The sequence below is a fragment of the Achroia grisella genome, unplaced genomic scaffold, assembly GCF_030625045.1.
Source record: "Achroia grisella isolate CSIRO2021 unplaced genomic scaffold, CSIRO_AGI_Agris_v1 utg445, whole genome shotgun sequence".
Taxonomy (NCBI): Eukaryota; Metazoa; Arthropoda; class Insecta; order Lepidoptera; family Pyralidae; genus Achroia; species Achroia grisella.
The window spans coordinates 1,292,617-1,305,899 of record NW_026712860.1 but is presented as its reverse complement, the minus strand read 5'-3'; the positions used below and the strand labels follow the sequence as shown (position 1 = coordinate 1,305,899).

Here is a 13,283-nt window from a genome sequence, read left to right as displayed (position 1 = left end):
AAGAAGTGAAAGGTGAGTAACCTTCTTAATTTGTTTATTATCACGTTGCTAGTTATAATACTAACAAATTAAATGGTTCTTGTGGTATTTGCAAAATGAGTGTAACAGAAGGCTCATTTTGAACTGGTCGTATAAAATGTACGGCCGCAATGACTTTTTTTTATATTTTCCACGTAGTTTCCCTTCGCTCAACGGAGAGTGTGTCGTGTAGTGCGTTGGTGCGCTGAGTTTTTGACGTTTGTGATAGTTTTTGAAGTGAATAATGTGATTGTGTAGTTCGTTATGGCCTATAAATACCGTGAAGATTTAGTTGGCAAACGATTTCTCTCTGTGAGTGGTGTTACGAAAATTAACGTGAATAAAGTTTCCGAATGGGGTTGGAAAGCTGGTGTTATCAGGGCAGCTTCGCTGAAAGATAACAAGAATAAGGAACTTCAGGTAAAATGTGAACCATAAAAAATAATAATTAGCGTAATTTATTAGTAGTTTAATTCATCAAAAGTAATAATTTGACACAGACTTGCTAAATTTTATAATAAATAATGTCTTATAGAATTTTTCTTATGTTCTATAGCTATGTACTGCAAGCACTTTGTTCACTAAGAAAGTTTATAAATATAGGTATATAGACCCCAAGTGGCAGAGCAGGTCTACCGACACCCATATACCAGTTAATCAATTAGCTGTAGGTATTATTGGCTGCTCTCCACATTCTCACTGGTTTTCAAAGCCAAACTTTGGATTAAATATGATTTCAATGTCGTGGCTTTTGCCCAACTTCTTTAGAGATATAGGTACCTAGGTATGTACGCTATCTAACTAACTACCTGTACTATATAGGTAAAGATACAGTACACGACACTTCCATACAATTTTGAATATAAACTTAAAATCATTGATGCAGGATCTTTCGGCCTCTTGTGTTCATCTTTTTTATCAGTACTACTATCTTTCAGTTCCACTAGGTACGAGTAGCTAGCTACTTTAGTTGAAAAGTACCAAGAAACTAGATATAGATGAGATAGTCACGATAGGCGAAATATCCTGACTTCACCTCCATACTGTCTTTCACTGGTGCTAGCTAGTTATTTGGTAGCGGAACTATTCCATCATCATCCATTAAAATAAATACAGATAGGTAGTTGAACGGACTGTTAATGAAAGGACATAGATATCTTTCTGCTATGGGTTCGCGGACGAATCTCGCCCATCTCCTGGAGTATGGTATGTTATATTATCCGCTAGCATGGCACAAGCTCGGTAACGATACCTTTCACGAAAAATTCTGACTGACGAGTTCGATTCCTATTCGTAGGTTTGGTTACAAGCTTAATTTTACTCGGCTCTTGTCTCTTCTTTGGTTTCTTCGCAAAACTATACTCAATACAAATAAAGCATGCGTCGTGAATATATTTGCATCAAAAACAATACTCATTGTTTGTCAAAATCACAATCAATTTTCAAATATAAATTCGACTTATAACAACTATTAATGAAATGGTGAATGAAAAGGTCTAAACTAAATTTTACTAAACTTTAACAATTGAATTTAACATGTTAATACTTGTGACTCTTATCTTTCATTAAACGGTGACCTATATAGACGGGAACAAAACAATTCCAGCTAACTGATGCCGAATTTCATAATTCTGGGGGCTGGGGTTTGTAAATAGGTCCCAGGCTACGAGCCCTTTCCAACTGTCCGGACCCTTCCTCCCTTCGCCGTTCGCTGTCCTTCCCCCCCCCCCCCCCCCCCTGTTGGTCGTACGACAAAATTTATTAGAGAATATGGCGCCTACTGGGTTCATTAATAATATATTATCTGGAAAAATATTTATATATTCTATTAGGAATTAAGTACGAATTTTTAAATAAAACAAATTGTAAAATTGTAGTCACAACGTTTATATATTTATAATCATCACCAATCAGTTTTAGTGACAGTCGAAACTTTATATACTGTTTTAAACTTGACGCGGTCATTATTTAAACAAAATTTATTTGCAAAAAAAAAAAACGCGATCGAAAAGTGTATTAAATGTACGTAAAGATACTGTGAGTACAGTTTGCCGAGATGAATATCGAGCGAGTTCCAGTAGTAGCAACAAACGAAGACGTGTGATGGTAGACGCATATGTCTGCCCATAAAAAGATTTCATTTTCCATCTACCCGCTGCTCTTCAGTTTACCCGTGATCATGGTGGTTGAAACACTGCCGAAATATCGGGAACTCAGCAAATAAATATAAAACGTGGTAAGAACCCGTGATTTTTACTAATTAGTCGAAACTTTATTTAATTGAATTAAACTTTCGATACCAAAATTTGATTAAATGTGGCATAAACCGAAAGAGCATGCGAAAGTCTGGTTAAAAGAGCTATTACCGTCTATTTTTTCTATTTTTTTTGCGGTGCGACGACTAATTTGTAAAGACGTTTGTCTTACCGTAGAGATCTGATCTTATTGTGATAGGTATAAAGTGAACAAACCGTATGCACATGGCGAGGAGTTCATCGACCCCGCTCTCACCGCGTTCGATGCACTGACTGCCGCTGCGCTGTACGCATCGTTTCCGAACCGAACACGAACTACCTACGGGGTCTATGACATATCTATACTAAAACTTAAGAAATCTGGTTCACATACCTGCAGTGGGTCCGTATAGACTATAGACAGAATTTAATATTCACTCAAGAATTTGAAATGTGCATAATTGTTCATACGTAACCCATATATATATTTTTGGTAGTTTTATCATATCAGTAGAGCCAATCGTGAGATGTACCTACTCGTAACTTAACCTCCTGTTGTAGCTATAAAGTCAAGAAAGCATTACATGTAACAAGCCCTTTTAGACGGTACTTTCTCTTTCTAACTCTGTATAAATTTATGGTTAACTATTGTTAAAACTACGACTATGCTTATTTAGATTAATTTTTTCTATGGTCATCGCTCTATTACTGCAACAAACGACACTAATACTATTATTAGATTGAGCTAGTTCATTGGTACTCTTCTCGGTAACTCAAAACAAAGTACTGTTTTTCACTATTTTAATACTGGTAACTGCAGCTGGGCTGATGAAATTGGGGGCGACACTAGATAACTTTCAGAACAAAGAAAGGACCTACGAATCGGCTGAAGGAGAAGTCGTGCATGTCTGAGGGTTGTAAAGGTTCAAACCTTGGCTTACGATGTCATTTCGATCATCGCTTATATGGGACTGAATTAATACCTGTGTTAGTAATACAGTTCGAAATTTAATATACCTACCGTACGTTTTCTTGAACGCTTTCACGACGAATTTGGTTTGGATATTGTCCAATTTTAGCGTCGATAATCTCGGGTAATTAGTTCGTCAGTTTGTCACTGTGGTCTGTATTTGTTAGAACATTAGCTACCTACATAGTTTACAGTGTTTAGTTACGTCACTGTTTACGCAATACAAATTCTGTTCATAATAATTTATATTACGTATAATTCGAATATTCAATCAACTTTGACTATTATAAGTACCCATCAGACTGGTTACTAATCTATTCTGTAGTTTATAATAGCAGTAAATCAAAACGTCTTTATAATTAATTACCTGTAGAGGTATTTTTCGTAACTACATATGTCTAAACGTAATCTGAGGTAATGCTTAATCGATATAAAAAAAATATGGTATCTTCACTCCTTTCCCTATTTTGTTTTAAAGTATTGGAGATATTTTGCTTGTCTTGATACAATTAATTATTTTACAAACGTCTATTTATATATGTACGTATGAATAAGTTTTTAGGTACGTTGATGCAAGATATTTTCGAATGGAGATATTTTCGGAAGATAGAGAGAGATAATTTCGGAACGGTGGTCTACGAATAAATGCGCTGGTGTTTGCGAGACCACAGGCATTGTGGAGGTTTGACCGCCGTTAGTAGGAGTGTACGAATATTATGTTCTTCCTTATTAGATATTGCGACACGTGTTTCACCTCTCAACGATGCATCTGCAATAAGGAAGATAAACCTCTGCCTCTATTAAAGGTCTATAGGCTGTCTATACTAAAAGTTCGTGAACTCTCACATAGGAAAGCGGAATTAAAAATAATAATTCTAATTCAGTATGCTCACTACCCAGTGAACACTTAAATTCAATAAAATATCATCGAAATACGAAACAAACATTCAAAATGGAGAGACAAGACTAAGGCGACTGTAGTGCGATGCGCCGAGTGCCGCGTGCCTGCATCGCTTGCCTATAAATAGCCGGCATATCTTTGTACCATTGCAACGTTGTGCTCTCCCACCGAGTGAGAAACGCCAGACCAACTTCCAGAAAACCATACGTATAGTGCGATATAGTTAATTTGTTTAGATAATAGGTTTGAATCGAAGTGAAATAGAGGTACTATTTCACTTCGATTCGATACCATAAGCAGTGGGTGAGATATACGGATTCTTGAAGTGACCCTGTTCTACTTTTCCAATTTTTGCTTCATGTAAATATCCCTTGGGATGTCAAGAGTGAGCGAGTGTATTGATTAGAAAGCTCCATAGCATTGGTGCAGAATTTTTGTTGTGGTTAAACAATTGTTTATTAGAGTTGATCAGTAGGTTGTCTACTAATTAATCTTAATTAGCAAGACAAAATGAAAACTGATCAATCACAATCCTGCCGATCTTCGTTCCTATATCGTCTCTATCTCTAAGGCAAACTGTCTTTAGCTGTATCAAAATATATAGCTCATGTGCTGTATTATTTAAATAATTACATCTAATGAGTTCTAATATAACCGAATACCATCCGTAATTATTTATTCTTTCTCTATCCGTAATCATAGATCAAGAAAAGGTCTACAAAGCGTCGCGTCGCGTCGTAATGCTTTATAAAAAAATACTCTGTTAAACACGACAGTTTCGCGTTGTGGTTTTAATAACATCGCTGCACGATGTTATGTGATGCCACAACTATGGTTTTCACCGCTATAACATTACGTACATTTTGATAGTAATTGTTTAATATATTCCTTTTTAAGATTCCAAATAAAATCTTAAACGGAACCTATATGTGGCAGCTTCGTCCGTCTTTCTGTTACAATAAATAATAGGTTAAATAATGTATGTATGTAAGGCTGTATTGGTATATTATAAAACCGACTATTTATTTGACTTACATGATCTGTATTTTTATGTCAACAATAAATTAAAAAAATATTGATTATGATTACAATAATCTTAAATCTGTCAATATCAACTTTTATCACACCGATCTATTTTTCGAGATTGCGTCAATATTTACTTGAACATTCAAGACAAGATTAACAAATCATATCGTACACACTTTTGTATGATTGGCAATATAGTTCAGTAGCTAACTAAATATAGATAACGTAATTGTGGGTTACATCAGATTCATAAGCACCTGATTTATTTATTGCAATGACCCATATTTTAAAATATTTATAATTGAATGTGCTTACGTAAGCAATGACTTCAATTGCCAATGGGAGTAATTGAATGTATGGCTCAAAAAATATTTTTTATGATGATTGATTACATAAGGAAATGTACCTACTATAGGTCCAACGAGGACACCTAGGTACAGGTTCAGGTTTACGTGTTTCCTCCTGGAAACCATCATGATAAATTTTTAATTAATATACCTCGGTGGGTAAACTAACCTGACTTTGTCGAAGAATATTGTATTTTGACATGACAAAAAACCTACTAAAGAGCCTGTCGGAAGCTAATATTGCCTCTGGTTTTATAAATTATACACTTCAGGCATTTCAAAATCGATCATCTACAAACATTTATTATCATGATTTCAATATAATGCTAAAATATAAAATACAATCATCAATCCAGTCAGTTATAAACTCAACGTATATACAGTAAAGGGTTGTACAAAGGTACAAAGTTGATAGTCTTTTTTATATAAAGGTATCAGCTGATTTTATTATCAAAAGTTATGATGCATGATAACGTGACATACTTACGGACAGACAGCGACACCGACATTCCAATTTCACCTATGCCTAACCTATAGCATTACTTGTTATCCTATCTATTCGTATAAATTTAAACATAGAGTTGTTGTTTTCTCTATTTCACTGGTTACGGTATTCGTATTTTTGTTAAATTCCGCAACTATTAGTACAGAACATATAAGTACGTATATATACATATATAGTACAGAATATATTCTTAGATGATGAGTCATGTTACTCATAAGTAATAGTGGTTACAAAAAAGTTATGTGTTATGTGAGACCACAAATAATTGGTGCGGAAAAGTGACGATTACAGAGGCTTTATGACATTTTTTACTGTAACCAGAATGCCGAACAATCCGACGGCAACGGCCCATTTTATAGTAAGTGACAACCATCACCTATGAATAGCACCACAGAAGTTAGGTCGCCATATCAAGTCAAGCCCGTGATACCCCTCATGAAAACTATGGTAAAATACATGTTGGTCCGTAATTCAAACCGTAATACGGGTTTTAAAGCAAACTGCTTGGTAGCAGAAATAGACGAGACAGGTACACATGCAGCCAACTGCGTACAATGTCTACCAAAACTACGTATAGAATAATGTATACATACAAATAATAATAAATTAAATAAATTGGACACTAATATTAGTTTTAAATTATTCATTCGTTAATAAAAGTTTTATACTATTAAATCGATTTGTATAACAGTTGTCCTATATTAATAGGTCATTTGTTTAATAGATAGAAACTCAGAACACAGACCGGTTTGGTACAAACTTTATTAAATCATTGTCTAGACTAGAATGAAACAGGTATAACGTAAATGCTCTGCTAGTAGAAAGGATGGTACAGTAAAGCTATTCGTTGGCTAGTTTTAAAGATCTTTCTTAAGATTAGTTCTGTGTCCTACAATAAATTCGTAATAAAACAAAGATTTACACTATATATCTACTTAGCGTGTTTTTAGTGTTCTTTTAGTGTTACTTATAAAAGACGAGTTGCTATGTTTATAATAACGTAATAAGACTAAAAACACTATTAACTATTTTGTACTTTCTTTTCAATCTATTTTTTGAATTGAAAGAAAGTAAGGATTCCAATTGTTAATAGATTTGTAAGTGTTAATGTATAAGGCAATAAGAAACAAATTAATTTATAAAAAACTTATTTTAATTCTCCACTGCTAGTAGGTATTTTTTATATCTGTATTAAAATATTTTTATAACGAATTACTTACATATTTTCTAATGTTTAGTTTCAACTCATTTTAAAGATGACAGGTCATTCCGTTAGGATTATCAATACAATTGTAAATAAAAGTTTTCTGTAATATATTTCATGTTTTTTGTTTATAGCTTTTAAGGTTAAAATGTATAATGAACTTTTTAACATTAAAATTTGTGATATGGCTGTCATAGACAAAGCCAAATGACATGTATTCCTCTACATAAGTTGTAGTTGTATTACATAATCAAAAACATTAAAAGCAATATGCATGTTCTTACCACTGTATTATAGCTGAGTATTTAAAAGAAATATCAAGTATTGATATTACAGTTAACACAACATTTGACATATCCTAATGAGATCACAATGAATCTTTGGAATTTATGACTATTTAAGTAATATAGTAAGTACTCCATATATATATATTAATTAGACTAAAATAGAAATGGCTCGAGCTTAGTCATCAGTATTATCCAGCTAATGTCACACACAGTTGTGCAAGTACTCAGCACCGCAAAGATCGCAGGGCCGGGGGGGAAAGTAGGTCAGAGGAGAGTGCGGGGAGCCCTTAGGCCGTTCATAAGTATGAACATAGCGCGCACGGCCAGTACAGGGGAAAGCGACTTTTCTCTTGAAAATTTTTGTATAGCTGGTACATAAGCATAGGTTCTATTTGGCCTATAGATGATACTTTGAGATATGAGAACAAAACGATGTTTTACCCGTTTATTAAATGATATAAGTATAGTTACAATTTAAGGAGAATTGTTATGTAAGCACTGACAATACTAATACTAATGTGTAAAATACCTATAGACAATATTATATGAATATACAAATACATATTTTAAATATTATATATATATATATAGTTTCTCGAATTCATCAAAAAATAACAATGTCATGCTGTAATGTCTTTTTCAATGTTAATTCTTTTATGTTTAAAAATACTATTTCTCTACATATATTGGCTTCTACGTTGTTCATTACTTGTGTTTCGTGGTTATTACTATTATTCTATTGTATTCTCTATAATTTACATAAAATAATACTAAAGTTGTACATTCACAATTTGGGAGATATTTTAAATGTTATAGACTTCTTTTGTGCAATTTATTTATTATCTATCCATACTATTCACAAAGAAAATTACTTAAAGTTTTAAAGAACTATTTTATGAAGACAGGTGTTTAACCTGCTTGGTAGTTGAAATAGATGGGACAGGTACATATGCAGCCAAAAGCAGCAGCCATGTTATACACTAAAAATTGCCTTTGATTTGGAAACTTTCTTTAGGCAGTTTGTTGAAAACTTATTTTTATAACTGATCTAAAGTAAGTACTCATGGAAGTGAAAATATCCCAGTAATAGCGTGGGACGCTTTCCAACTGCCCTCTAACCAGTTTATGTAGAACCCGACAAACGAGATTATAGAATCTACATTGAACAAATAACTATCTTTATTCGCTTTGAAGTTTTTTATAGTAAAGAACAAACAAATTTGTTGGCCATTGGACCAAATATGTTTATAAATATAAAGCCCAAGTAAACAAACAACGCGGTGCTGATGCAAGTTCTGCTGGAAAGAATATGAGCCAATAAACCGTATCTTCACATCATATCATAGTTCTCGCTTATCAAGTATTTTTTTGTAAATTAATGAAGAAATTTAACATCCTATGCATAAATGCCTGTCAATGATACGACATTAAACAAAATTTAAGTAAGAATTATATATTTATGTGTAGAAACACAAGAAATATTTCTTATTTCTTACTTATACAATATATTTTTTTTAATATGAGAATATGATAAAGAAATTGTGCACTCGCCAACGCTAACGGTTTACTCTAGCGGTGCACCAGGATGAATATAGAGGATAATCATTTAAGCCTGAGGTCAGGTCAGTTAGTCCATCGTGATAAACTCACCTGCAATTTATCACGATAGTTTCCAGGGGTAATCGCGTGAAGGTTGCTGGTATGGTACTTAATTAGCAATGAGATCAAACAGTCCATATTACTAATAATCTCTTTCCCCATATACAATATGATTAGATTCATATTTAAAAATAATCTAAATTACTCGAATGGAAATTTATGTATTTTGTATTAAACCTATTTATAAATAATATTTATTAGACCGTGAATAAGGTTCTTCATTATATTGGAAAATTGCGAACACGCAAATAAATATGTAGCAAGTAACAAGTCGATGGGTAGATGCTTCAATAGACGTCATTGTGACAACATTGACTGAACTTATAAGGCTGGTACTACGACCTCGTAATGGCCCTTCGCAACCTGCTCGGGCCCCGTTTCTCAGTGCCATCGACGAATATAACAAACCAGTTCTTGTCTTATTGACATGTTGCAATTGTGCTCAAATAAAACGGAGGTATGTTAGCACTCCGGATGATAACTTTATCTTTATTACGCAATACAGTCGTCTATCTATCATGTCAGTACTTAGATATTTTACTATAAAATGTTTATAATATAATAGATAAATGTTTTATAATAATATAGCCACCGTTTCGTAACTATCTGTACTCGTATTATGCTGATCTATCTGGACGATACCACATGTTAAAATACGAGTTGTCTTATGTAGCTACCCATTTTGCCGCGGTACAAAAAATTCATAAAAACTATGGGTTTAGTTATCTTTATATACAGTTTATAAATTATTATTGTATAAAATAATCAATAGTAATTTTATTCAACTCAAGTCTAATGCAGATGTTGCTACGTATCCAAGTATTATAATGTGATTAGAATTACTAAGAGTTTCTTTGTTATTCAACAAGTACGCATAATTGTTATGTTACATTATGATATTGTTCCTGCATTAATGTTGGTACAAACATGTACTGCTGTTGTTACTTACGAAATATTGCAACATGGTCAAATATTCTTAAACGAATAATGTCTTAATAAAATTCCTGTTATAGTAAATTCCTGTTGTAGTGTTCCTAATTTAAGTATTTAGTTTTCACCGATATTCTTTCCGAGACTTTATGAAAACTCGTCTGCATGGGTATCTCAATCTCACCTAATTCAGAGCCTTACCAGCTTATGAAGTGTAAAAGGGTCCGTAGTGCTATTCGTTTAATAGACGACTGTTACCACTTCTCATCATTAATGTGCCATTACAATTATATAAAAAATTTAATACACACTGAGTAAATTTGTTGTAATTAACATTTGCAAATCAATTTGGCAAAAAATATTTGAAACCGTCATTCGGTATCCAACAAACAAGGAAGATTGGAAATAACTTACAACCGAATTGCAAGCGACCTAAATACCTCAACCGAAGAGCAACGCTCAGCTAATGGTGCCAAACGAAGCGTTATGTGCAATATAAAGAACATAAACAATATTTATAAGGATGTGAAAGAACAATAGCGTGGTGTTACCATTACATTATCATGTCATGTCATGTCTCTTCTTTTCGCCATATCCTTGTCCATATTTTAGACCCCAAATAATGGAATAAAGGCAAGGCAATGATGATGATGATGATAAACTTATTAGCGTAGCAGAATACACCCAGTAGCTTTTTCTTCGTTTGTTACTGCTTAACTTACTTAACAGTACATGACCGTAAAACCGTAGATTCGTAGTTTAGGAATTCGTGGTTGTTGACGCGAAGTAGGAAGACTGGACCCGTTGCACGCGACTCTGAGTAACGGAGCGTGTCACGATAAATTAACTGTTATTTATACCAACGTAGCGACGGATGGTTGAAATACCTGTTACAACATTGACGAAAGTATTTAGCCAATGACTTGCGACTACACTGTCTGCCGCAGCCTTAATTGTTTTCACTTCATGTGTCATTGTGTTTCGCCAAAATAATAAACCTGAAATGTGTGTAATGCTATTCAATTTGTAGTTTGCAAATGCCGAATGGTAGTTTAATATCTATGCAAATTATGAAATCTTTCGATTTGATCACTACATTTTAAGAGAAACAGAAAAAAATATCACATTATGTTTATTATTCCAGATTAGGATTAATCGCTGAAGTAGATAAGAGACCGCGAACTGGTAAACATAGTGTAGGACACCCTATAAGCTTATCGTATAACCTAGGGTAACAACTACAAAAGAAGGGCTTTCCCAGTGACTAGCCTTGAGAGCAGTTTATGTACAGTAGTGACACGATGATGATGATAATAATCGAGTCCTCTGTGTGTGAATTTGACTCGCGCATGATTATGTGCCAATGCAAATTTATTATATATATTTCTGCAGTGACTACGACGAGATAGATTCTAATTTGTGATGTAGATAATGCGATCATTCTTTCTTGAATCATTTATTATTTGCACCATTACCACTGTTTCTACTTAAAGAGATAAAGAGAGTAATCTCTGTAGTTATATTATCAGTAGAGATTAGATTAACGTTCTGATGGCCATGTTCTTTTCACCATAAAGTGGCACCAAGCCCAGCCATGACCGGCGGCCTTGGCTGGTGAGCGGTCCAGACTAGAAGGTTCGTTTCAAAGGTTTCTTGCGATGCGTATTTCACAATAAAACGTCTGCGATTTTTAATTTAATTTGCTGCGAATTTTCTTTGAGTGCAACTACTATTAACTGCTTCATTGGAATATTGTTAATTCCATTGTAGTTATTTCAAAATATTCAAAAAGTTTACGATGCAGGTAGGCCTGTAGAACTACATTGAAAAAATAAATAAATATAAATGGTGTATTATGAAAGTAATAATATTAAAATTCTCTAATGGCTCTTTCTGTTTAATTTAATAAGATTTATAATCTTTTTTAAATTACACGCAGAGTTCTGGTTCTATTCGCATTTTTATATAACAGTACCATTTTACCGAAAGTTAAAATACATGTAGCTAATATTTTACAGCTGCATTATAAATTGTTATAAAACATAAAATAAATTCTGAAGTAAATTGTCAGACATATATACTATATATACTTACTATAACATAAAAAATTGCTATAGCACAGACTGGACCGGCATGAATTACGAAGCGGACGCCGCGTGTGTTTGACGATAGTAATTACGTAACCGTGCCACTAACAACACCTCGGACTAATTGAATTTGCTGAATCAGCTACGTACTTGAACACGCTGCTGTAAAATTATTAGTAAATTAATGAGATCTCCAATTAGGACACTGACTCGTTATATAGTAACAGATGTTGAGTTTATACTATACTATAAACTGGATGCTTGTATTTAGCGATAGTCGATCATACGCAACAGAAATATTAATCCATACTTACTATATGCCTGTCTATTATTCTTTATATTTTACAATAGAAATTCATATTAATATTATAAATGCTAAATCTTATGTTTGTTACCTTTTCACGACTAAACGGCTCAACGGTTTGACATAAAGATATATTGTATCACAGTGATGGACAGGGGTTAGCTTTATCTCAAAAAGCAGACGGAAGTTATCATATTTAACAGTATGTAAGTAATCCAAAAATTAATTTACCCAATGACCTTCATAGTCTATAAGTAGTATTAGGTAATACAAAGTAAATACAATATGTCTATTAGCCGTTCCTCTACGCAATTTTTACTCCAATGATTTGAACAGCTAAAATATTTAGTACGCAATATTTAAAATTTGACTGGCGAACGTGACAAAAATGGTATTTTATTTACTTTATTATTAATACTTATTGAACTGCGTTACGTAATATTATTATAAGCATTAGTACCTTATAAGGTACCAAAGAGTTCTAATGCATGTTTTATAAGGTCTAATGGATATATCTCTGTAACATCTGTTTGATAATTAGAAAATTCTAATAATATAATAGGATTCCATGAAATGAATTTATGAGTGTCTAAGATGTTAAAACCGAATGTTACCGAGATGATTGGTGCATTCAGTTTACTTATCAGTCTGTCAAGTTTGTGTTTATGTCATATTGTTTGGTTGTGCTATCAACTTTAATGACGCACTATCGGTTACTATTAATAGAACAGTCCGTTCTGTATGCAATACACTAATCATTATAGATTGTTACCAGAAATAACTACCTCAGATTCCTTTCCTATTTATTTTA

At 33.2% G+C, this 13,283-nt stretch overlaps 1 protein-coding gene across 2 annotated transcripts in view; it reads left to right on the top strand.

The window, feature by feature from the left end:
* Nucleotides 1-188: 188 nt before the first annotated feature.
* LOC131844975 (lysine-specific demethylase 3B) overlaps nucleotides 189-13,283 on the top strand; it is a 184,074-nt gene continuing 170,979 nt past the window's right edge. For both annotated transcript variants that reach the window (XM_059193981.1, XM_059193980.1), the window contains exon 1: nucleotides 189-438. In XM_059193981.1, coding sequence (XP_059049964.1) covers nucleotides 283-438 — 156 coding nt within the window. In that variant the 5' untranslated portion in view covers nucleotides 189-282. The remainder of the gene's footprint in view (nucleotides 439-13,283) is intronic.